The sequence below is a fragment of the Populus trichocarpa genome, chromosome 10, assembly GCF_000002775.5.
Source record: "Populus trichocarpa isolate Nisqually-1 chromosome 10, P.trichocarpa_v4.1, whole genome shotgun sequence".
NCBI lineage: Eukaryota > Viridiplantae > Streptophyta > Magnoliopsida > Malpighiales > Salicaceae > Populus > Populus trichocarpa.
In genome coordinates this window covers 19,296,352-19,321,364 of record NC_037294.2, presented here as the reverse complement: position 1 = coordinate 19,321,364, position 25,013 = coordinate 19,296,352, and the positions used below count along the sequence as shown (strand labels likewise).

Genomic DNA, 25,013 nt, shown 5'->3' with positions numbered 1-25,013 from the left:
TTTTAAATAGTGTAAATTTTTATATATATTTTTAATATGCACCCAATGGAAAAAAACCATTTTAGCAACCCAATTGTATTTTAATATATTTAATATTAATACTTTTGGTTTTTTGAAAAACGTTATTGAGAAAAATTTAATTGATGAAAAAAGAAATCTTTAAATAATATATTTTAATGTTTTAGCTATTTTGATAGATACACAGGAATGCTTTTTCTCTGATAACCTTCGATTCTCCCATTAGAACTGCAAAATCATAGAAGGAATAGTGTTTTTATTTTTTATTTTTGGCTTTTCTATAGAAGATGCCCTTGCTGTGCTAAAATAGAAACACATGGCAATAAGTTCAGTTGCTTTCTATCTCGACTTTGAGAAGCTCGGTGTTGGCTTTTCCATCCATTTTCTTTGACAAAGTATGTCTAAGGTAGTCAACATACTTAATCGCTTTATACATTTTAGGGCGATTATAATCATCCGCCATTGTCTCAACTGGACCTAGTTCCACGTCATCATCCGGAATCACAAATGTTGCAATGGACATTCTTGTCGCTGTCACACTCGTCACCGCCCTGTGCTCAATGCTTTTGTATACTCCATTGCTCCAACTCTGGAAAATATAAGAATAGAATCAGACTTGCATGCTACTTTTCGCAACACTAGAAATGCCTTACCAAATTCTTACTATATCTTTTTGTCTTTTTACAAAGAATCTTGTGGCTCCTTGTGAATTTCAATAAAATCTTTATCATTCTTGGAAGTCAAAAACAGGAAACATATTTTTAATGTTGTCCTCGCAACCGAACTGAAGAGTATGATTTTGAACTAGAAAATACCTCAATAACATCACCAATATTCACTACTATGGCATTTGGAATTGGTTTCACAGGAACCCATCCTTCCTCGTGCCTTATCTGGAGACCAGTGATATCATCATCCTGGAGAAGAAAGGTTATGGAGCTCGCATCAGAATGTGGACCAACTCCAAGCACAAGTTCAGGCCTCGAGCAGGTTGGATAATAGTTCATTCGTATTCCTTGCTTCATCATCTCCCCATGCAACCGTTTTAGAGCATCTTTGTCCATTCCCATTAACAATGATATGTTGGCAAAGATGTCCTCAGTCAGCTTAAGAATTTCTGTTGAGTACTGTTCGACTGCCTCCCTAAAAATTAAAGAGAGAGAACCACAGAGAAAAAAGGTTTGACTTGTTTTTAAACAATAGAGAAATACCTAATATGTTACATATGCTGTATAGTTATGTCGTCTCCTATATTGGAAAAGCGCTGAAGTACATACTTGAAACCTGGTATCGTAACCGGCCAGTATTTCATTTTCTGGTATTTTGGGGGGGATGTCACCAAGAACATCAAGTCACACCAGTCGAGTTTTTGATGCTCAGAGACTACATAGCCTTGGCCATATCCATGAATATCATTGGCCGCCATTGCATAATTTCTTTTCTCTTCCAATGGAAGTTCAAAAAATGCTGCCACAGCGGCCTTCATTTGCTTTATCACCTCTTCTGACACATCATGATTTGTTATCTACAAAAGAAAAAAAGAAGAAGCATTCTCAGCTGTGCTCTAGCACAAACAAAAATTCCAGGCACAATTTCATTTGTTTTTACCTGAAAGAAACCCCACTCCTTGCAGGCAAGATCTAGCTTCCTGCGTTCATCCTCGTCTCCATTGACTAGCAAGGAGAAATTTATGACTGGGATCTCGGATGAAGTTGGACACATTTCAGTTTCTACTGGTCTGTCTTTGTGTTCCTGTATATATCTTTCAGGGACACACTGAGAATCTTTTCTCACCATTTCTTGGACACTTGGTACCGGCAATGATTTTCCCCAACCCAACGGCTCATCTCCCTGCATGCTTCCATTTTCAACATTTGGATCCATTTCTATTCGTTAAATCTTGTTCTCTAAGTTCAGGTACATATATACATGTGCAAGTTGGTACGTCGCAGACTTGCTTATTTTAAACTAAAAAACGAAAGGAATCTATTGCTTCCGCTTCTTTATAGATCCCCTGTAAGAAATTATTGGAGTTTTGCATTTTGTTTGACTTACCAAATTTTAATGTTTAGTGTAGAGAGATATTCTCGAAGTGTTAGGCGGTGACAACAACATGGTTTATTGAAGAGCCAATGTTGCTTAGTTCTTGTTTCACATACCTGTTTTCGCTGTAATATATTATGGTAGCAATTCTATCTAGCTGGGAATAAGGAATATAATGCAAGAACTGGTAAAAATGTTGTCTTGGCGTGTCACGATTCTTCGATAGTTCGATCTCAAGTATCTTTCTACGAGTCCCTTTCTATTAATTTTATATGATTATTTCATCAGGAGTCTGCCAAACACAAGATCGTAATTGTTTCTTGTAATGTAACCATCATTTTCCCCTTTCAATAGTCTTCAATGTTACTCATAATCAAATTGAAGGAGGGTTTGTATGAAAATTTTGTATGCGTACCGTTACTTCTTTTATATATAAGATTTGGAGTTAATTTTCTCCGCATATGATTGTCAACCTCTCGAGACAGTGCTTGCTTTTCCATCCATTTTCTTATATAGAATATCTAAGGCAATCACCAACTTGATCCTTGGTACGTTAGAGGGCGATTGCAGCCATCCACCATTGTAGCATTCAGTGTCGCTTTTCCGGTTCAATTACTTCTTGTTTGATTTCCAAACTTGATAGATTCTTGATTTTGGTACTGATGGGTTGTGACAACATGGTAGCTTGAAGAGTCATTGTTGTTTAGTTCTTGTTCCGCAGTACTCTATTTTGGCTTTGTTATCATGACAGCATTTCTTGTTGGGGTGAGTAACGGAGGAACTGGTATCCTTCGACAGTCCATAAGTATCCTTCCAGGAAATCATAGAAGGTCACTTTCTGTCAACATCACACACACACATATAATTTATGCAGTTCTTGGATTTCAAGAGGACAGAAAATCATGACGGAAATTAGACGGAACCGATTCCTTTCGTTTTTGCCCTTTATCGCATCACTTGTATTTCAAACAATCGATGCGCAGGAAAATTAGAATTCTGTTGTTTTTTTCTTTCTAAATCAAATAAAATGTTGCTTTTCAAGCTCGCATAAAATGTGTTGATTGAGTGTGTTGACTGTTGAGGAATTTTCATGGAACGCAGGCAATGCCCCTTTTCGGGCAAATTATATAGGGATTAAATTTCCTAATTTCTGTTCGTTTGGCTAAAATTGTTGAAATCCTGTACAATTCTTGGTATCGGATAAGGCTAGGCCTAAATGCCAACGATTTTATAATTAACTTAATTGGCATCCACATTCCCTTTTCTTTCGATCAAATGTCACAGAGTATGAATCTCTTTCTTGTAACAAGATCAAACTTAAGGCCTAAATAGCAACAGATGGTCACAAAAAAAAATAAAAATAAACCCAAGTAGAAAGAAGTGGTAGCAGCAATTCAAATGCTTTCGTTTCCAGCTTTGAGAAGCTCGGTGTTGGCTTTTCCATCCATTTTCTTTGAAAAAGTATATCTGAGGTAATCGCCATACTTGATGCTTTTGTACATTACAGGGCGATTATAATCATCCACCATTGTCTCCACTGGACCTAGTTCCACGTCGTCATCTGGGATCACAAATGTTGCAACGGACATTCTTGCCGCTGTCACATTCGTCACCGCTCTGTGCTCAATGCTTTTGTACACTCCATTGCTCCAACCCTGGAAAATACAAGAATAAAATCAAACTTACACAATGAGCTATCGAATTTCTTTTTTCAAACTTGCACAGGAGCCAAGCATGAGCTGCACTTTGGTGATCTTTTAATTCTTAACTACTCAATTTAGAGTATCTAGTCTCCTTGTTGATAAAAGAGGCAGAGAGTAGTGCTTTCTGCAGCACTTGAAAGTAAAAGTGAAAAACATCCAAAATCATCAGAGACTAACTTGATGCAGATAACAGAGATTTCAGCCAAAATCTTACGTGATTCGCTTCCGGCATCACCTATTCGAGACTCGTTTAGCGATGTCTCCACTTGTAATGGGAGAAAATTAAGGCACAAAAGCATGGAGCATTACCATCACATTCAAAAATATCTGGCAAAGATTTTTTCCGGGTAACAACCTGATTCATTCCTCGTTGCTTTCTTCCCATTCCTAATATATATGTCTTCTAGACTAACTTGATGTCTTTGCTTTTTGTAAATTAATTTCAATAAAATTCAAATAATTGTTTGAAAATTAAAAATAGAAAACCAACTGATAAGTATGGTTATAAATCATAAAATACCTCAATAACATCACCAATATTTGCTACTATAGCATTTGGAATTGGTTTCACAGGAACCCATCCTTCCCTGTGCCGTATCTGGAGACCAGTGATATCATCATCCTGGAGAAGTAAGGTTATGGTGCTTGTATCAGAATGTGGACTAACACCAAGCACAAGATCAGGCCTCGAGCAGGTTGGATAGTAGTTCATTCGAATTGCTTGCTTCATGATCTTCCCATGCAACCGTTTTAAGGCATCTTTATCCATTCCCATTAACAAAGAGATGTTGGCAAAGATCTCCTCAGCCAGCTTAAGTGTTTCTGTTGTGTACTCTTGTACTGCCTCTCTATAACATAAACAGACGATAAAAATTAGACAGAAAATTATATGATATGGTGCGCATTCACACACATTCTGTGGCAAATCACTGAAAATACATACTAGAAACCTGATATTGCAACCGGCCAGTATTTCATTTTCTTGTATTCGGGCGGGAGTGTCATCAAGACCATTATGTCACACCAATCGAGTTTTTGATGCTCAGAGACTACATAGACTTGGCCATATCCTTGAATATCATCCGCTGCCATTGCGTACTTGCTTTTCTCTTCCAGTGGAAGTTCATAAAATGCTGCCACAGCAGCTTTCATTTTCTTTAACACCTTTTCTGGGACACCATGGTTTGTTATCTACAAAAGAAAATAAAATTGCACTCTAGTTCTGCTATTGTAGCACAAAACAAAATTTCCAGGCACATGCATGCAGTGGCATTAATTTGTTTTTACCTGAAAGAAACCCCACTCCTTGCAAGCAGTATCTAGCTTTCTCCGTTCATCTTTGTCTCCATTGATTAGCAAGGAGAAGTTTATGATTGGAATTTCCGAGGTAGTTGGAGATAAATTAGTAGCTACTGCCCTGTCTTTGTGTTCTTGTATGTATCTTTCAGAGAGAAATTGATGATCTTTTCTTACCATTTCTTGAACACTTGGCACTGGCAAAGATTTTCCCCAAGTCGGCACCTCATCTCCCTGCATTGCTCCATTTTCGACTTTTGGATCCATTTCTATTTGCTAAATGTTTTTCCCGAGGCTGATCAGGTATATAATATTTCTGCAAGTTGATAAAAGATTTGCTTCTTTTAAACTAAAAAAGGAATCTATTGCGTCCACTTCTTCATAGATTCCCTCAAAGAAATTATTGGAGGTTTGCTTCTTGTTTGACAATTTTCAAATTAAAGTAAAAAAAAAAAAACAGATTCTTGATTTTGGTATTGTTAGGTGGTGACAACATGGTAGCTTGTAGAGCGACTATAGTTTAGTTTTTGTTGCACAGGCTGCTTTGGCTGTGTTATTATGATAGCCTTTCTGGTATGAATAAATAATGATGGAACTAGTAAAAAAACTGTCTTGATGTGAAATCAATTCCTCTACAGTGATTAAACATCATCCCAGGAGATCATATAATTTTTATGTATTAAATTTCTTAGTCCCTGGATTTCAAGAGGCCTCTTAATCTTGTATCCTCGGGAAATTACTTATTCAGATGATTATTAACTCAGCACCACTTTTAGCATTAACCCTTTAGAAAAGTATAAATCGATGATACAAGAATATTTGAACCAGTTTTCACATCCAGTGAGATCTTAAGTAAGTTATCCTTATTTAAATTGATGAATTTACAAGGACGTCTTACCCCTCTTTTTACCAAAAAATAAAAATAAAAAAATGAAACGAAATCCATGCTTGTTTCATAGGGGCTGCAACCATCTACACATCCTTATGGCGTTCAGAAGACAGCAATAAAGGAACTGGATTCTCCATTCCCCTCTTCAAAAAAATGGTGTCACGATTTGTGGTTATTGTGATGGCATAATTTGGCTGTATAGAATCCATCAACCAGAGAATACAGGTCGGTGCCATCTACTGATGATTCTGTTCAGTACTCTTCCTCGGAAACTTTGGGGTTTGGTTATAATTCTTTCACTGGTGAATACAAGTTGTAAGATTGAAAGAATAAATCTTCCAGTCACATGAAAAGTCACAACTTTCCAACAACAACTCGCTTTGATGCCAGCTTTTACTGGGAACGAAAGAACCAGGATGGAAAAACCATTATTCTTTTGATTTAGCAACAGAGAGGTTTAGTGAGGTAACAACGCCTGATAAGTTCTGGTTAAGAGAAATATGGTCAGGGGTTTTAGGAGAGTGGCGTGTTGCTACTACACGCCGCGATTCAATAGCAATTTCAATGCGTGGACAGTGAAAAAAAATGGAGAATATTATATCAGATGGTTTACCTACAAATATGAAATTATGAGGCCGATTATGTACATTATAGCATCACAGAAACTGGGTTTCTTGAATTTGACGAAGATGAAAATTTTACAAGCAGATTCGGTGCATCATGGGACAAATTTCATGCGGGGTATGAGATAGTTGAAAGTTTTCAATGAATCTGAAGCTCGAAATTATTGGTGCCTCTAAGTCTAGCGATCAATTTTACCATCCAATTTCTTTAGCATTAGATAACAATTTCGCACAACTGTTTCGGATATCTTCGTCTTTACATTCTTCAGTTGAAAACAGTTTGTGTTGTTCCTACTACCCTTAATAAGCTCACATTCTGGAAACCGCATTGTCGTTAAGTTGTGTGTTCTCTCCTGATGTGTTGTAGTCTCCACATCTGTTTAGATTTTATTCTTTGTTCGACTTTCATGAAGTTCGACGTTGTTGTATCTTATTAATCCAAAACCACTTGCATAAAATTCACTCGTTCGTGGAAATTAAACGACATCTATAATAGCATGTAAAATGAAGAACATCATTAGAAGCACAGCGGCAGAGGAAATAGAGAGAGGACATCGAAATTAAATCAGTAGATCAGTCCCCATCAAGTGAAATCCACACCTTGTTTTCTTGTTAAGCTAGCTTATAATTGCCATACATAACTAGAAATCAAGCAAGTGTGAAAAATAAAAAGAGCAGGGCTGAAGATAACATTGTCAATTAATGCTACTCGTCCTCTGGATTCCTGAGCTTAAATCACCATCAATTAGGAGGACAAAAGGTAATAGCATACCGAGAAGCCTTACAAGTCTTAAGCCCTGAAGCATCATCAAAGGCAAAGCTATAAGCCTTGGGACAAATTGCCTTAAAAAGATGACTAAAAATAGTAGGCTTGCAACTTTTAGGATTTGCATACTCCCCAGTACAACAATATCTATCAGTTTTTGCAGCCAAGCATGCACTCTTGCAACCCACCACCTTCCCCTGTCGCTTCACAACCAATGTAGAAGGGCAACAGACATTCAGATCCGTCTCACACGCGGCAATTCCACACCCTGCACCACCACCAACAGGCATCATAGAAACTGGAACATTAAATCCATCAACCAAACTCACATCATAGTAATGCAAGGCGGATTCTGAAGTTCCAAGTGTCATTTCCACTAAAGTTGCTGGAGGGACACCACCAACGCCTCTACACTGTAAAAGGCCGGCACAGTCTCCGGTCTGGCATGAACCTCTGCCAGTGGTTTCATCAAAACAGCAACCTTGTCTTGGCCAAATTCTTCCTGACCACTTGTCAGGGACTTGGAGGACTGTTTGTTCGCCGCTGAGTAGAAGGAAGCCGCCTTCTCTGGGGGTCACATGGCCTGCAGTGCCAAGGATCCCAGGCCATACGCTGTCCTTGCAGTTGTTTGCTATAATGAGTTCAGTCCCATCTGCAATTAGTAAAAAGAAAAAAAAAAAAGGAACAGATGTGAGTTCTTTAATGCAGAAGTTGTAAGGAACCAGTAACCATATAGAGTTTAGATTTTGGTTGTGCAAGAGGGAAAAAACCTGTGATGGAAAGGGAGATGATCATGCAAAGGAAGAAGAGAAGAAACTGATGAGAAGAAGTTGACATTTGTTTTTGAATTTTTGGTGATTTTGGGACCTGTTGGTTTTATGGCATATGTGTACACGAGAGGGGAGGTGGGGTTTGGGTTTCCTCATGTTCTGCCACCAGGAAAGGATTTTGACCGATTAAACAACGGCTTTGTGCAAAAACGGTTTACTGTAAATCATATGACAACTGTTGATTTTCTTGCAATGTTTTATTTTTGTTTTTCCAATATTTACTGCTGAAGTTAAGATTTTTTTTTGTTTTGAGAATATAGTTATGAATTGGATTTTTTTTTTTTTTGTTATGAATTGAGTTTTTTTTTTTTTTTTTTTTTTATAAATATGAGTTTTCTGGTTAGTTTGCGTGTAACTCAACTAATTTCACGAATCCTGAAATTAACAACCATATATTATATTAGCAATCACAAAACTCAAACTTAAAATAATAAAAAAAACAAATTTTTTAATTTTAAATTCTTACAACTAAAACCCCTATTATTTAATCCGTTTATCTTCATTAATTTTTCAAACTAGTGTAGCGGTATTCAAAAGCAGAAATCACGCCTCTTCACCTTTCCATGCCCCCTTCAGCGTAAGATTCCATTCTTTGGGTCCAAGAATTGATTTAAAAAATAAATGTTATCGGTGTTTGCATTCATGTAATCGATAAAGATAAAGGTAATGTTTGAATGGTTGTTCTTCATAATTTAAAATTATATTAAAATAATATATATTTTTTATTTTTTAAAATTTATTTTAGAATTAACATATCAAAACAATTAAAAAACATAAAACAATATTAAAAACATTTAAACAATATTTTTTTACAGCAAAACATACACGATCAAAATCTTCGTGGGACAACTATCTAGTAAGTGATCTAATAATAAGAGTTTGGAACCAAGAGGTTTGCTCCTCCTGTGATTTCAGATTCGAGCCATGTAGTTGCTAATATGATGGTCACTGGAGGTTTATATAATCGTTAATTTAAGAGCTGTGAAACTAGTCGAAGTATACGCAAGCAGATATAAATATTTATATTAATAATAATAAAAAAAGTCTCCGTGAGAGGACTTTCAACAAATTAGTGGAATATGAGATGGATTTGTAGATCATGCAAGCTGTAAGTAGCAATTAATCCTCGAAATTCGCTAATGCATTTCACGTTAAATCAAATTCATAAATGCGTGGTTTATGCGCTGGACATCTGGTTAAAATATTGGTTACACGAGATCTTAATACAAAATTTCAACTCGTTTTTGTTTTTGAAGATAATTTTGTTGTGAATTAAAAAAAAATAAAAAAAATTTAGTTGTAATTAGTTGAATTTAGATATATATTTAGTAAAAATTATAGTTAAAGTTTATGTGTAGCAAAAAATATGTATAAAATATTTAAATAAAATATTTTGGTTTTTTTACAAACAGTAAAAAAAAAACAAGAAAAAAATATTTATGAAACTCAATTAAAAAAACATTAAAAAAACTATTGCATAAAATTTATATTTTAAACTTAATTTTTTAATAAATCCTACAATTAAGTTTTATGTTATGCCAAGTATCTTACTATATTTGTTGTTTCGTTAATGTAAGTTGGTGGAAAACAAATGCAGTATCGCAACCAACTTAGTACAAAACTCTAGCATAATACATCCAAAACTCATGGTTTTTGCGTAGGAAATATATTCAAGTAGAGCTTCATAAATTATTGAAGCTTGAAAACATGGCAGCTCTTCTAATCCCAGGAATTCTACAACACAAATGAATTGTGTTATTAAATCTTGGCAGATTTCCGGCCCTCATCTATCTCTGTGTACGAATACTTTTCTTTAATTTTATGAAAAAAATTAGTTTTGGTTGGTACAGTGACAGAGCGGTGAGGATGGCAGGGCCTGTTCCTGAAAGATAAAAAAAATGAGTAAACAGGGGTTTGTTTCTAATTTTAAATTCGAGTCCCGTAATTGTTAATATAATGTTCATTAAAAGTTTATATTATTGTTAATTTTAGGGCTCGTGGGATTAGTTAAGATACGCACAAATTAACCCGAACATCCACGTTAATAATAATAATAAAAAAAACGATTAAACTAGTAAAATTTTAATTATAATTCTCTAAGAATATTTTCAGATCATGACCCCTTCTAAAAAAAATCTTTTTGTCTCCACCCCTCGATATACATGATGAAAGGGTATAACACAAAACTTGGTGAATTTGCATTCGAAAAATGTTAAAAAAATCATTAATCTAACAAAAAAAAATAAAAATAAAGAGGCGTGTACAGTAAATAAACAGTTAAATTCCTGCAAGAAAAAGAAACCAAAAAAAATAAAAAACTAAAAACTGCACGCATTAACCGAAACCTTTTGAGTTTTGAGGTGGTAAACAGGGAAGGAAAACAACGTAACTGTCATGAACCAGGTGTTACTCACCGGTCGGTCTATTTTTATCATCTCCAATTACTCCAACCGTTTCCGGCTTTCTCGCTAGGAAACTGGGACTTCCGGTTTTCATTTACTAAAACCGGTCCCCTTCATAACTGGCTGACTCGGTAAAACCGAGCAGATTATAGCTAAAACACAAATTCGGCTAATCCCAAACCCTAACCGGTCCGTCCGGTCATCAAAACCATTGAAATCGGTTTATAAAAAAACATTTAAACTCCCTTAACTCGGTCCTCTCTCTGAAAAAAACACAAAAACCCAACAGTCGAAAACCCAAGTAAGTCTATTATCCTCTCTTGTTATGTTTCATGTCTTTAGTTCTTGCCTTTTTTATGTCACAATCTTTGTCTATGCAAAGGGGGTTTTGTCAGTTTAGATTGTCTCTTTGAATTTAGGAAGATAGAAGGGAAAAGTTCATATTTTTGTGAGTTTGGGTATAGAAAGATTTAAGCTTTGGTGGTAATTGATTATTGAGGTTTGTTGAAATGGGCTCTAATTTGGAGCCAATTCCGATAACATCGCAAAAACATGACCCGGCGTGGAAGCATTGTCAAATGTTTAAGAACGGAGAGAGGGTTCAGTTAAAATGTGTGTATTGTGGCAAGATTTTTAAAGGAGGAGGGATTCATAGGATTAAGGAACATTTAGCTGGTCAAAAGGGTAATGCTGCTACTTGTGTACAAGTCCCTTCGGATGTTAGGCTTATGATGCAACAAAGTTTAGATGGGGTTGTAGTTAAGAAGCGGAAGAAGCAAAAAATTGCAGAGGAGATAACGAATTTGAATCCAGTTTCTAGTGAGATAGGGGTTTTTGATAAGGATGTTAATACTGGAATGGAGTTAACTGGGGTTACGGATGCTATTGACCCTGTTTCAAGTTTGTTAGTTAGTGGAGAAGATGGAATGGGAAAAAAAGGCGGGGAGAGGAGGAAGAGGGGAAGGGGTAGAGGCAGAGGTTCTGTTACAAATGCTAAAGCTGTTGTTACCATGGGTAGTGGTATGCCGTTATCAGGGGGTAAAAGGAAAAACGATCACATTCATATGGCAATAGGGAGGTTTTTGTATGATATCGGGGCATCTTTGGATGCTGTGAACTCGGCTTATTTTCAGCTAATGGTTCAAGCAATTGCCTCAGGAGGATCAGAGGTTGTAGTGCCTTCATACCACGATCTTCGAGGTTGGGTACTGAAGAATTCAGTTGAAGAAGTAAAGAATGATGTTGATAAGCACATAGCAACTTGGGAAAGGACTGGTTGTTCTGTTTTGGTTGATCAGTGGAACACAGTAATGGGTAGAACTCTGATAAATTTTTTGGTTTATTGTCCTGAAGGAGTGGTGTTTTTGAAATCCGTGGATGCATCTGATATTATTAATTTACCAGATGCTCTTTATGAATTGCTTAAGCAAGTAGTTGAAGAAATTGGAGCAAGACATGTTTTACAAGTCATTACTCGAATGGAAGAGCAATTAATCTGTGCAGGGAGAAGGTTAGCTGATACTTTCCCTAACCTTTATTGGGCTCCTTGTGCAGCACATTGTCTAGATTTGATACTTGAGGATTTTGCAAAACTTGAGTGGATAAATTCAGTAATTGAACAGGCTAGGTCTATTACAAGATTTGTATACAATCATAGTGTGGTTTTGAATATGATGAAAAGGTATACTTTTGGAAATGATATTGTAGAACCAGGAATTAGTCGCTTTGCCACAAACTTTGGAACATTGAAACGAATGGTTGATCTTAAACATAACCTGCAGACCATGGTTACTTCACAGGAGTGGGTGGACTGCCCATATTCAAAGAAACCTGGGGGGCTGGAAATGTTAGATTTGGTAAGTGATCAGTCATTTTGGTCATCATGCGTCCTAATAACCCATTTAACTAATCCTCTCTTGCAAGTTTTGAGACTAGTTGGCAGCAAGAAGAGGCCTGCTATGGGATATATTTATGCAGGAATGTATCGAGCTAAAGAAGCAATTAAGAAAGAACTTATAAAGAGGGACGAGTATACTGTCTACTGGAATATTATAGACCATTGGTGGGAACAACAATGGAATCTCCCTCTTCATGCTGCAGGTTTCTACCTTAATCCCAAGTTCTTTTATAGTTTTGAAGGAGATATGCCCAATGAGATTCAGTCTGGGATGTACGACTGCATAGAAAAGTTTGTTCCTGACTTAAATGTGCAAGATAAAATCATCAAAGAGGTAAACTCTTACAAGAATGCTGGTGGTGATTTTGGGAGGAAGATGGCTGTTAGAGCTAGAGACACTATGCTTCCTGGTGAGTCCTTTTACTCCGATGCCATATTATAAATTAGTTTTTTGATAGTTAGATAACATGCATTTTCAGATCTTTAGTGCCTGGGAGCGGAAGCATCTGAGTTATAATAAAATCTTGCTTTGGCCACCCTGCATCTACACATTAGGTGCATCACTTTCTATATACAGCAGGACCATTACTAGAACCTTGTGTGTATCCTGTGGGAACTGTGAGACATGGTAGACCAAACTAGCGGCCATCATGCATTGTGGTGGTTCAAATGCCTTCTTGGCATGTAGATGCAGGAATTGCCTTTTATTTTTATTTTGTTTTTCGAAAAATTATGTGTTGCATGTGGTGTTTTATCCTATTGGAATATGTTAATCTGATTTTTTTTCACTGTTTATAGCTGAATGGTGGTCAACATATGGAGGAAGTTGCCCAAACTTGGTGCGTTTGGCCTTCCGTATTCTCGGTCAAACCTGCAGTTCAATTGAGTATAAGCGAAGCCAGATTCCTTTTGAACAATTGCATGATACAAAAAATTGCCTGGAGCGTCAACGACTCAGTGATCTAGTTTTTGTTCAGTGCAACTTGCGACTCAGACAAATGTCTGTTTTACTGATGGAAACCTTAAACAATTATAGATGTTACTTGAAATTTGGGTAAAAAGAAAAGTCTAACTCCTTTCTTAACAATTTTTTTACAGGGTCGATGAGAATGAGGAACAGGATCCTATATCATTTGATAGCAATAATACATTGAAGGACTGGGTCAAGGGAAAAGACTTGTGCTCGGAAGACTTTGATACATTGAATTGGATGGCAGTTGATCCACCTTCTGACAATGCAAGGCTCCTGGGAACTTCACCCAGTGAAATCGAAGACTTAGGTGCAGGTGCTTTCCTATGTGCAAAATACTACTAAAGAAGCTCCTTTTTCTAGTGTGTTATTGTTGGTTAGAGAAGCTTTCTTTTCATTTAATGCAGTTGTTTTGGTAAATATGCAGGGTTCGATGATTATGAGATTTTTAATAGAGTAAAAGAGGGCGAGGAGGAAAATGTTGAATCAATGTAGCTGGTCAACAGAAAAGCATCCAAGGTACACTGGTCTCACCTGGAGTATTTAGGACAATCACCGAGTTGCCTATACTAGAGAGATATTGTGATCATCTAACTTGACTCTGTGATTGAAGTTGACACAATTACCAATGGATCAGGACTTCCATGTGTGTAAAACTAATCACCAGGAAGACTGGTCATGACCAGGGTGAAAGCGAGAAAAAGATACGATTGCCTATGGTTCTATTAGTAAATGCAGCCGGGTAGTTTTTATGTCAGAGAAAAACGCATTTCAGTAGATAGATGGATGGATGTGGTTTTATACATAAGCATGCTCTTGTACATTTAATCTCTTCAAATAACTTTCATGTCTTTCTAGTGCTAATTTTTACTCTGCCAAGTAAAGTCACTTGGCATTGTAACCAATTGACCAGGGATCAAATCCTACTTACACAGTTACACTTGGGATTGAACAGGAAAAGGGAGGTTGCCTCCTTTTATGGAACCAAAGGTTCAATTAGTCTTCTGATGAACAAATAAACAAAAAACTTTTCTTCTGCAAAGGTAGGTATTCAGTTGTGAATAATTTGTCTTTTTCTGCCAAGCATTTCTATTTTGGTCAATGAGTTATACCATATGATGGGGATCATTATAGCCCTGATTCATGGTATTGGTTGATAATGGACTTTTGTCTTCCAGATGGATTAGAGTAAACGAAATGGAGAAGAGAAAAAAAGTGTATGATAAAAGCACAAGTTATTTATTCAATATTTTCTGAGTCTTATGTTTTAAATTGTATTTTACATGTTCTGATTCTTAGTCATGTTTGAGATTTGATTTTAGTTGAGGTTCAGATTGTATAACAAATTAAGATGTGCTGAATATTTGGAGAGTAAGTGGGAACATTTTTTGTTATTGTTAATACTTCTTTCTTGCGCGCAGTTGTAACCTTTGCATTATCATTTACAAATCCATTACAACTAATATTTGCAACCATTGGAACATAAAAGAGGCCAGCTGAAACAGAGAATCCCTAAACTATTGAAGAACTGGAGAGGGATTGAGGCGGAACTTCCAAGATTAAGGTAAAACTCTTATTTTGCTACAACGTCCAGCCTCAATTGTCTTCAACATTTAAAGTTACAAGATTTGTTCGAAGAAACAACATTAGTGCTAGATGATTTATTTTTTATTTTCATTCCATAAGTGATGAAGGGTTTTGACCAGGGTTTTGGTATTTATCAACCTTCGTTATTATGGAATTAAACCAACTCTGGTTTTAGGAAGGTTTGGAGGAAGAGTAGGAAGAATGTGTGAAAACTACGAGGGTTTCTTTTGTGCTCCTTCGGAGGCTTGACATTTTTGTTCAAATGTGATACATCTCAAGATATAGACTTCTCTGATTCACTCAGAGTAAATGTGATTCTGTGTAAATAGTGGATCTGTGCGATGTCATGTTGAAGAATTTGATGGATGATTGGCTTGTTTTATGCTAATTTTACACGTGCAGTTGAAGTAACTTCAACAGTCAAACTTCAACGCAGGGAAAAGACTCCACTAGAATTGCTCCTTTTCTTCCTCTCTCTTTTTCGCTACACTTTGTTCAACCTATTTGCTGTCAAACTTCAACATTTGACCTTGCTCCAGGAGAGCTTGAATAGGAGCTCGCAAGGTGAAATTTAATGAACTGCCATTTAAGAAATCGTGTCTCTTATTTCACATGCTTTCCTTAATTTAATCTTCTTCAAAATCAATGTGCCTTTTTATCTATTTTCTGATATTGTTAGATCAAATCAATGCATCAGCTTCAACTTTCTTGGGTAAATAAGCCGTGTGTCTATGTCGCCAGCATCTTTGACCGGTAAAAAAGCTTCAACAATGCCTCATTTACTTGCGAATTGCACAGAGTAACAGAAACAAGACGAACTTTTAATCAACAGCTATTGAAGGTGACTTCTATCCTTTCCTTGTTTATTTGTCTTTCTAGTTTTGTATCGGTTGCTATTACAGTGTTTTTAGGGTAACTTTGGCTTAGCGATTTGCTTTTGTGGTTGCAATGTGATTAATTTATACATCTGAGATAGTGCATTAACGCATACACTGTGTCCCGTATTGTAGAAAAAGGGTGAATCCTAAGCTTATCTACCCTCTACAATTTCTCGTGTGTTTGTGCTGTAGAACTCATGTGAAGTCAAAGAACAATGTCGTGTAAACTCGATTCATCTGTATGGAAGCAACATGCTGCGTGCCATTCACTATCTTGCAAAATCACGCTTCATTCAATGTTCAGTACACTCAATCAAAAAACCTTTGACATTGTAGGATGGTAAAGTCATTCACTCAAGTTGCCACGTCCTTTTTAGGAGCACATCCTTATCCCACTATAAAATGTCCTGTAACCAGTTGATAGTTGAAGGAACTTTTTGCATATAATAGTGAGATTTTGCAATATACTTAAGAATAAACTTAACGACCCATCAAAATCTTACTGTAATTGATGCTCCTGTTCCTGTTCTATTGATGGGGTGAAGAGGTTTTCCTCATGGTAGCAGTAGGGAGCGCTGGCCAACTTCCTAGGAGCCCATTCCCATGGCATTACATATCTCCATGAATGTACTAAATTTTGAAAGCTGACATTTGACACTCCGTAATGCTAGCAATTTGGAATAGATTGTAATATTATTCAGGCGAATTAAGATGATATAATTTAGCAATTAGGATTACTCCTTTCTTGCTTGTTGAGAGCGACATATGTAGGAGGAGGAAGACGGAGGGAATACCACCGCCTTAATTTCTTAGCAAATGGCCAGTGCGAGAGTAAAAGTATAGGGAGATAGTTTTTTTATGAGCTCATCAAATTCGCCATGCAATCTTGAGCCCATTACATCAATACTGAGAACTACATATCATCACAAGAAAAATACAATAAAAATAAAGATCCTCGAAAGGAAAATATTACCAAAAAAAATAAAAATAGAGGCGAGCGATTATCAGTTTTTTTTTCCCTCCCTCACTGTGGCTTCCTGCCTTCTTTTCCACCAAATAGCGCGTGAGGTGAGGTTAACCCAGGTTCTAAATTTCTAATATCAGTATGGCCTTCTCCAGGTGACTTTGTACTGACCTCGTCTAAATATGTCAGTCAAAGCAGCAGATGATTGAAAATGACCCTCAAACTGGCTTCTACCATCACCATCACCATTGCAATTGTAATTTCTTACATCATATCCATCGAGGGCTTGAACAGCCTCAGACAATGCCATCTCTTACTCCTAGTGCCTAACAACCTGCCTTGTTGCAGGCATCGCATTGGGCACATAGTTAGAAATTAGAACACATTAGCCCCAGTTTCAGCAAACCAACAGCCCGAAGCTTATCAAACTCGCCATTCAACCTTGGGCCCACTACGATCTACATCAAGATTCCACCACTTTTCCACTTACCCCAGACCCGGTCCACCAAATTGAGCTCCTCAGGCAATGCTGCACTGCTGTAGGCTCAATGACTCCATCCAATACGTCTCCTTCCACAAACTAAAAGAGCAAACGTGCATCAAAGGCAGACGTATCTTGTTTGCTTTCACGACAGATTCGCTTCATTGCAACTTGGTATTAGAATTTGGCAGAGTTTCTTTCTAAACTTTACCAGAACCACCAAAGATAAGTAGTTTCTTGTCTTTGAAACCATTAGTTGCTTTCTTGATAGGAAAATATGTGAGGACCAACTAGAAGCTCTCATGCTTCAATCACATTTACATTCTTAATCTTCCTGATGGATAGTGATAGCTGAGATTATGAAAAAACAGCCGAAATTAAGACACCTACAATCAATCCTGGGTGATTCTTTTTAGACCCTGAAAGTGAAGGAAGAGAGGATAGAATCAAAGATACATAGAAAAGATAGGAGAAACCGATCTTTCAGAAAAAGGCGGTAACCTAACTTCTAATAGATTCTTGATCGAATCGTAATTAACCCATGCTTGATTGGCCTGCCACTCGTCTATGTTGAGATTTTCAAGAAAATATTCAGCAGGAACAGATTTGTTTGATTTTAAAATATTGATATTATTGCCGATCATCTTTTTGCGTGTCAAATTCATCTGCAAAAATGTGATTGGTTAACCTACTACCATCGGTTCCATTGAAGATACCTAGATACTGCTTTGCAAGAGCACTTGTGAAGCATTATCAGTTAAGCAAAGTATGACATTATTTTAAACCTCAGCAGCCCCATTTAGGGTCATGCTGTTGCTAACATGCTTGAAGCCTGTGAAGTAGAGATCATATAGACCAGCTGTGAATAAACAGGATTTGCAACGAAAGGAGAAACAAGAGAAGTGTGAGCTTAATGAATGGGGAGATGAAAGAGAGCGAAAGCTGGCCTGTGTGAAACAGATGATGCAGTGTTTTGGCTCTCTGTTTTTCTTTTTTCCTGCCAGAATGCTGATCTTTCAAGGTATGATTTATGCTACATTTTTCATATGAGATAAATGAGGTTTCAAAATGAAGAACAAATTTAATAATAGAGAGAGAGAGAGAGAGAGAGAGAGGTTGCTTTGAATTAACTTCACAAGTTTGGACCCTGGATGCCCGAATGAGCTTCATTGCCTATTGGGACTTTGGGTCGGTGCTTTGTGTAAGCTAAGCCTCGAACTTATGACATGGGCAATGCATTGGATTGGGGGTGCAGACCAAGAGCCCATCACATAGAATCATTGAGATTACGAGAGGGATTTATATCAGCAGACAAGATAGGAGAAATCGTTTAGCGGAAGAAAGTGAAAGCCTAACCTCTAATAGATTCTTGACTGGATCATAATCAACCCATGCTTTAATGAGCTTACGACTAGTGAGATTCAAATCTTTCTTTTTCTGAATTATCAAGAAAATATTCAGCAGGAACAGATATGTTTGATCTCATGTTGTTGATATCAACACCAACATGGTTAATCTTTGTGTGTACGAAATTCAAATGCATAAATGTGACTGGAGAAGCTACCACTAACAGTTCTATTGAGGAGTCCCAGATACTGCCTTGGAAAAGCACCAAGCAGCTCTTTTGAAGTAGAGAGAGTGAAAGCAAGGTCATGGCCACCTAGATTCGGATATTTAGTGACCATAGCAAAAACAAAGGAAGTTGAGAAGGGGAATGCTTTTCCATTACTAAAGTTCTTGAACTTGATTGGACGAGTAAAAGGCATGGTCTATTATGCTTTTAGCACTGTTTGCTAAGCTTGGTAAGCCATTTTTTTCAATCTCAGCAGCGACATTTACGCCCGTGTTTCTTTTTAACATGATTGAATCCTTGGAAGTAGAGATCATCAAGCTGTGCGAGAACTCGGTTTTGGTTTGCAAGGAAAAGGAGAAACAAGCGAAGTGTGATGGAGAGTGGAAGTTGGCCTTTGTGAAACAGAGATGCTCTGTTTTTGGGTGGAATTTCCGAAAAGGCAGCTGGTGAAGTGGAACTCTGGCATGGCTTTTCACATGGTTCTGAAGAAGGTGATTGTAGGAAACTTTGCATTACCACTACTGGCCATTGTTGATTTCTATCACCAGTTATGGAAATAAATGTCGGTCCGGCTTTATTTAGATTTAGGACACCGACCCTTTAAATGACGAAATCAATCTTACCTTCAAGGAAGAAATTTCATACTTGTTAGTAGGGATGTTAAAAATAACCGGCTCTTATGTAATATTTGTATTATCTAATCTAATAATAACAAGTTAAAAAATTTAATAAATAAATATCATGGGTATGGGTTTTGAATTTTTAAAATTTGTTTAACTTGTATAATTCAATGTAAATAACTCGGGTTCTTAGTATAAATAATATTCTCTTCTTTCTTTTTATTTTTTTCTTATCTCTCTTCACACACACAGAACCATCTCGCATTTTCTTAATCTTTTTCCATTCTCTCTATTCCTCGCTTTCTTAGAAATTATAGCTGTTTATTTTGAAGTTTGATCTAATAAAATGATAGTGCATTTTACAACTTCAATCTTTTCTATTTTGTAACTAAGAAACCATGAAAAAACAAATTAAAATTTTAAAAATCTAGATTGAACTTTTATTTTCTTAGTCAAATTAAAAACACTTTATAGTTTTTTCTTACTAATTTATCTTTGTATCGTATCGTACTCTAACTGTTTGATAAAATGCAACTGTAATTTTGTATTTATTTTGTTTTTATATAGAAATTGTAATGATTTATTTGTTGTTTCAAATATATATATATTAGGTATCTTATCTAGCTCGAACAATTGCAATCCAATATTCTTTTTAGAATTGTTGAAGAATAAGAGAATTAATATATTTAAATAGTGGATACTTTTAATATTCATAAAAACTATCGCCTAACTTGATATATCTAACTCATTCGGGTTAAAATAAAAATAAATAAGTCAAGTTTATATTTTGTAAGATATTAAAAATTAAATTGGGTATAGTTATGGATCAAAACCTAACCCACTATATTCATTAGAAGTCTACTTATGGGTATACAAAAATTAAAAATTCATCACAAATAGAATTTGAACTTAAAAAACCTTCCTATTTCCCAAGTCAAATTTCAGTCGCATATGTTAGACATTGTGGGGTATTCAAATTATTATTTTTATGCTTTTTTTTTTCCAATTAATTGTGGCAAGGTACCAGAGTCCACTGCTAAGGAAAAAAAGTCTACCGCTATCTTATTCCTTAAAACAGTATGGCCCATTGGAATAAGATTAGACTTAAAATCATAATCAATAACATAATAATTATAGGGTTGAAGATGAGAACAATAGGAGCATCAAACTTTGATCATTCATGGCAAAGTATTCCTAAAATTACTCGAATACAATAATAAATGGTTCGGAATCAAAAACCGACAGGCAATTAAAGCTTTAGGGAATAACATTAAGTTTGACGCCATGTTTATAACATCGAATCCAATTTAAAAAACCATTGCTACTAAAACTTGAAAAGAAGACAATTATAGTGTCGGCTTCAATCTCTACGAGGATGAAATAAAATTTAAAGGTGTGGGAGAACTATTTTTCATGAATCTTGTCCAACTCGTTGGATCTGTAGGTGAAAAAATAAAAATAAAAATAAAAATAAAAATCACAATCATCCTAAACCCTGCAGCATCTACATCCTGCACAGATGGAGGTGCACAGCCAAACTAAAAACAAGATGCTGCCCCTATCTTCATGCCTGTGCACTTGCTTTTGTACGTCACAAAACTTTACCACTTGCTGATAAAAAAAACTTTGGCAACTCCCAAGAATTGACACAATTCTTCCTCACAACGCATTTTTTTCCATCTTTTTAGACAAATCATTATGGTATTAAGGAATGTATAAACAAGATTGAATAAATATTGGTGGTTGGTTTAGTGTTTATTTTTTTAAAAATAAAATTTTGAGTTCAAATCTTGTATATGAGGTATATTATTAGTGAAAAAGCTTTATCTTTTTAAGTCAGGTTCAGTAAACTTTCAAATAATAGAATTTTTTTAAAAAAACAAGATTGAATCCAATTGTAAGATTTACATGAAGTTTAATTTGACTAAACTCAACTGAATGAACATAGTAATCATATCAACATCTATCTACTTGTGAAATTACATCCTGTGTTTGAGATATGTTAATCAGCTTCTTGACATTATGACAAAAACCACTATCTTAAAAAAAAAAAATTCTGTCCTCTCGAATATAATCATACAAAGAAAAAGAGAACCTCATTGTAATTTAATGCTCTGGCTATTTGCATTCACTTCCACCAGAAGATGGAAGAGCTGAATCTGAGCCAGCTTCAATATCAGTATCCCCGTAATCACCATCGAAGGACCATGTACTGACCTTCTCCAAATTTGATGATACTGGATATGAATGCTTATGATCCACTAACTCCCTCCTAACCTTATTTGCATTAACATTTTTCCCATCATATGCATTCGGGGCTGCAACCAACGCTGGCAATGCCACTTCTCCTTCCAAAAACCTCGCAACCTGCCTCATTGGAGGCCTCGCATTCGGCGCATTGTTAGAGCACATTAGCCCCAGTTTCAACACAAGAACAGCCTCGTGCTCGTTAAACTCACCATTCAATCTTGGATCCACTACATCAAGAATTGCACCACTTTTCCACCTATCCCATACCAAATCCACCAAAATGAGCTCCTCCGGCAATGCTTTAGGCTCAATAGGTTTCCTTCCACAAACTACTTCAAGCAAAAGAGCACCAAAGGCAAACACATCTGAACTTGTAGTGGGCTTGCCTGTTCTTGTTAGCTCAGGTGCTAAGTAACCCAATGTCCCCACCACTTTAGTGGTGATGGGGTTAGAGTTACGATCATATAACTTGGCAAGACCAAAGTCGCCAAGTCTTCCATTTAACTCAGAATCTAATAACACATTACCAGCCTTTATGTCTCTGTGAATCACAGTCTGTTCCCATTCTTCATGTAAATACAAAAGGCCTGAGGCCACACCTTGGATAATATTGAGCCTTTGTTCCCATTTAAGAATTGTTTTAGGATTATCAAATAAGTACTTGTCCAAGCTCCCATTAGCCATGAAATCATAGACAAGTAGTAAGTCACCTTGCTGCCGACACCATCCCAGTAACCGAACCAAATTTCTATGACGAAGCCGACCGATGCTATCAATCTCAGTCAAAAACTCTTTCAAACCTTGTGTAGACTCGTGACAGATTCGCTTAACTGCGATTTCAGTATTGGAATTCGGCAGGGTTCCTTTGTAAACTTTGCCAAATCCACCAAATCCAAGCAACTCTTCATCTCGAAAATTCTTCGTTGCTTTCTTGAGTTCTTGGTAAGAGAATCTGTGAGGGCCAATATCAAGCTCCCATGCCTCTGTGACATCTGCTTTTTTCATCTTCCTGGAAAGGTAAAATGTCGTGGCCACGATCAAGATTATGAGAAAAGTAGCTAAAGTTGAGACACCTAAAATCAATCCTGTGTGATTCATTTTATGCCCCGGAAGAGAAGGAAGGGAAGGAAGAGATAAAGATTTAGCCTCTCCTTTCATGCTGAAACTCCATCCAAGGATATAGTGTGTGCTTGTGAGCAAGCCAGTTGATGAAGAGAACCCAACATACATATAATCTTTGAAAAGAGGAGAAAGATCTATCTTACAGGATAGGATAGGAGAAACCGGTCTTTTAGAAAAAGATGAAAGCCTTACTTCTAGTAGATTCTTGATCGAATCGTAATCAACCCATGCTTGAATAGGCCTGCCACTGCAAAGATTCAAATCTTTCGTTGTTGAATTAACAAGAAAGGATGCAGCAGGAACGGATTTGTTTGATATCACGCTATTGATATCAATGCCAACATGGTTATCATTTATATCATGCAAGTCATAGTCTTTAACAGTGTCAAACTCAACTGCAAAGAGATGATTGGAGAAGTTTCCACTGTCGGTTGCGTTGAGGAGACCCAGATACTGGTTTGGAAGCGCGCCTGGGAGCTCTTTTGAGGTGGATATCGTGAAGGCAAAACCATGACCTCTTATTCTTGGATTCTCAGGAACTATAGTAAAAGCAAAGGCAGTTGAGAAGGAGAAGCTTTTTCCATTACTAGAGTTCTTGAATTTGACTGGAGATGAGTAAAATGCATGACCTACTGTGTGTTGAGTGTTGTTTGTTAACCGAAGTATGCCATTTTTTTCAATCACAGCAGCACCATTTAGGCTCATGTTACTGGTAACATGATTAAAGCCTGGGAAGTAGAGATCATCTAGCTGAGAAAAAACTGGGCTTGTAAGGAAAAGGAGAAACAAGAGAAGCGTGATCATCTGGGACATGATAGAGAGGGAAATTTTACCTGTGAAACAAAGGGTGCTCTGTTTTTTAGCAAGAGTGAAAAGGTTTTTGAGCTATGAATCTCGCTGTAATCTTGTGGGATCTTGAAAGGAGAAGGGAAGGGGTTTACGGAGGCTGAGTGGTGTAGATAAAATCTATGATTTGATTCCTTTCCTTAGCAAAGCACACTCTGCTTATAGGCAACTAAGAATTCAGGGCCACAGGCCATTTGAGCCTTATCCATCATTGAACATGGAAACTGGAAGGTCTGGCTTTACTGTTGGTTGCTTTAAAAGTCCTGTTATTCAGCATTTAAAACGTTGTTTCTACAGTAGGTTTGAATTAACATGACAAAGCCAATAAATTAGTAGCGTAAGAAGTTTACTCCCTCTGATGCTATGATAAGCCAAGTATTCTTCGTCTTTTATTTACAACGAAGAGTCCAAGATCCAAAATTTCTTTTACAGAAGAGGACTCGCGTACAATTATACCATAAGCTCTTCTTGTGATTTTAGTCACGTCAAATCTTGGCTGTAGTCAGCTAATTATATATTTGAAGTGAGATTGATAATGTTTCTGAAATAATAGACAGTGGGGTTTTTGTTTGTCATCATGCTGCAAACGAATCAATGTCAAGGGGACGATAATTATTATTATTTCTAAGATTAATCAATGCCAGATAAATTCTGGATCATTTTAGCAAATCATACCTTGCGATACTCGGACGCAAGGATAATCACAGTCAATATCCGAGGTGATTACAAGTTACCAAGCCCATGATCTATAACTTTACATGTACTTGTTGTTAATATCGTATAATTTTATATCAGGCTTAAAGTGCCATGATTATTATTTCCTTAACATGAAGTGTCGAGGTTATTTTGCATAATTATTATCTGTTAACTACCAACAATAAGCATTACTGTTTCCCTCCGTCAGAGTAGGACCCACCAAAGATGACAGGCCACTAGCTCAGTCGAAAACGACAGCACGTTTGAAAGAACTGTATTATGCGGTCTTGGCATCCATTTATGTGGTTGTTTTCGTGCTCAAACCCCCCTTTTAAAATAACTTATATTTTATAAATTTATATTATTTTTATATATTTTCAAGAAAAAAATATTTTAAAATTAGAATTTTTCCTAACAACTTAACCTTTTTGGTTGAATTGTTTCTTTAACATGGTATAGAGTTTTGATAACCAAGCAGTCATGAGTTTGAATCTAATAATTTTATTAAATTAAAATAATTCTTTAACGATAATCACTATTTTTATTGTCGGTGGTTTTA

At 36.4% G+C, this 25,013-nt stretch overlaps 5 protein-coding genes and 1 pseudogene across 22 annotated transcripts; 1 reads left to right on the top strand and 5 right to left on the bottom strand.

Annotated features, from left to right (window-relative positions):
- Positions 1 to 257: 257 nt before the first annotated feature.
- LOC18102712 (S-norcoclaurine synthase 1) lies at positions 258 to 5,358 on the bottom strand. Of its 2 annotated transcripts, none has more exons than XM_024610336.2 (4): positions 5,052 to 5,358; positions 1,296 to 1,543; positions 834 to 1,161; positions 258 to 607 (listed from the first exon to the last, which is right to left on the bottom strand). In XM_024610336.2, exons 1-4 carry the CDS (start codon positions 5,325 to 5,327, stop codon positions 347 to 349), a joined length of 1,113 nt encoding a protein of 370 aa, XP_024466104.2. In that variant the 5' UTR covers positions 5,328 to 5,358; the 3' UTR covers positions 258 to 346. The 2 variants fall into 2 exon arrangements, with proteins under 2 accessions (XP_024466104.2, XP_024466103.2); XM_024610335.2 differs by lacking the exon at positions 5,052 to 5,358 and adding an exon at positions 1,627 to 1,947.
- LOC18102711 (codeine O-demethylase) lies at positions 3,271 to 4,685 on the bottom strand. The gene is made up of 2 exons (XM_006378635.2): positions 4,285 to 4,685; positions 3,271 to 3,716 (listed from the first exon to the last, which is right to left on the bottom strand). The coding sequence occupies exons 1-2, from the start codon at positions 4,537 to 4,539 to the stop codon at positions 3,456 to 3,458; spliced, it is 516 nt and encodes a 171-aa protein (XP_006378697.2). The 5' UTR covers positions 4,540 to 4,685; the 3' UTR covers positions 3,271 to 3,455.
- Positions 5,359 to 7,065: 1,707 nt separating the features above from the next.
- LOC7458130 (thaumatin-like protein) lies at positions 7,066 to 8,276 on the bottom strand. The gene is made up of 2 exons (XM_002315176.4): positions 8,109 to 8,276; positions 7,066 to 7,990 (listed from the first exon to the last, which is right to left on the bottom strand). Exons 1-2 carry the CDS (start codon positions 8,173 to 8,175, stop codon positions 7,314 to 7,316), a joined length of 744 nt encoding a protein of 247 aa, XP_002315212.2. The 5' UTR covers positions 8,176 to 8,276; the 3' UTR covers positions 7,066 to 7,313.
- Positions 8,277 to 10,809: 2,533 nt separating this feature from the next.
- Positions 10,810 to 16,381, top strand: LOC7490381 (uncharacterized). Of its 16 annotated transcripts, XM_024611111.2 has the most exons (7): positions 10,810 to 12,877; positions 13,266 to 13,467; positions 13,566 to 13,753; positions 13,865 to 13,956; positions 14,393 to 14,480; positions 14,859 to 15,588; positions 15,722 to 16,381. In XM_024611111.2, the coding sequence occupies exons 1-4, from the start codon at positions 11,080 to 11,082 to the stop codon at positions 13,930 to 13,932; spliced, it is 2,256 nt and encodes a 751-aa protein (XP_024466879.2). In that variant the 5' UTR covers positions 10,810 to 11,079; the 3' UTR covers positions 13,933 to 13,956; positions 14,393 to 14,480; positions 14,859 to 15,588; positions 15,722 to 16,381. The 16 variants fall into 16 exon arrangements, with proteins under 16 accessions (XP_024466879.2, XP_024466881.2, XP_024466877.2 ...); XM_024611113.2 differs by lacking the exon at positions 14,393 to 14,480 and having other exon boundaries at positions 13,566 to 13,747; XM_024611109.2 differs by having other exon boundaries at positions 14,393 to 15,588.
- A 621-nt stretch (positions 16,382 to 17,002) lies between these two features.
- On the bottom strand, positions 17,003 to 19,207 carry LOC112328976 (L-type lectin-domain containing receptor kinase S.4-like; annotated as a pseudogene).
- A 2,218-nt stretch (positions 19,208 to 21,425) lies between these two features.
- On the bottom strand, positions 21,426 to 24,015 carry LOC7490380 (L-type lectin-domain containing receptor kinase S.4). 2 transcript variants are annotated; one of them, XM_052456898.1, is made up of 2 exons: positions 23,746 to 24,015; positions 21,426 to 23,662 (listed from the first exon to the last, which is right to left on the bottom strand). In XM_052456898.1, exon 2 carries the CDS (start codon positions 23,615 to 23,617, stop codon positions 21,659 to 21,661), a length of 1,959 nt encoding a protein of 652 aa, XP_052312858.1. In that variant the 5' UTR covers positions 23,618 to 23,662; positions 23,746 to 24,015; the 3' UTR covers positions 21,426 to 21,658. The 2 variants fall into 2 exon arrangements, with proteins under 2 accessions (XP_052312858.1, XP_024465224.1); XM_024609456.2 differs by having other exon boundaries at positions 21,426 to 24,015.
- Positions 24,016 to 25,013: the final 998 nt, after the last annotated feature.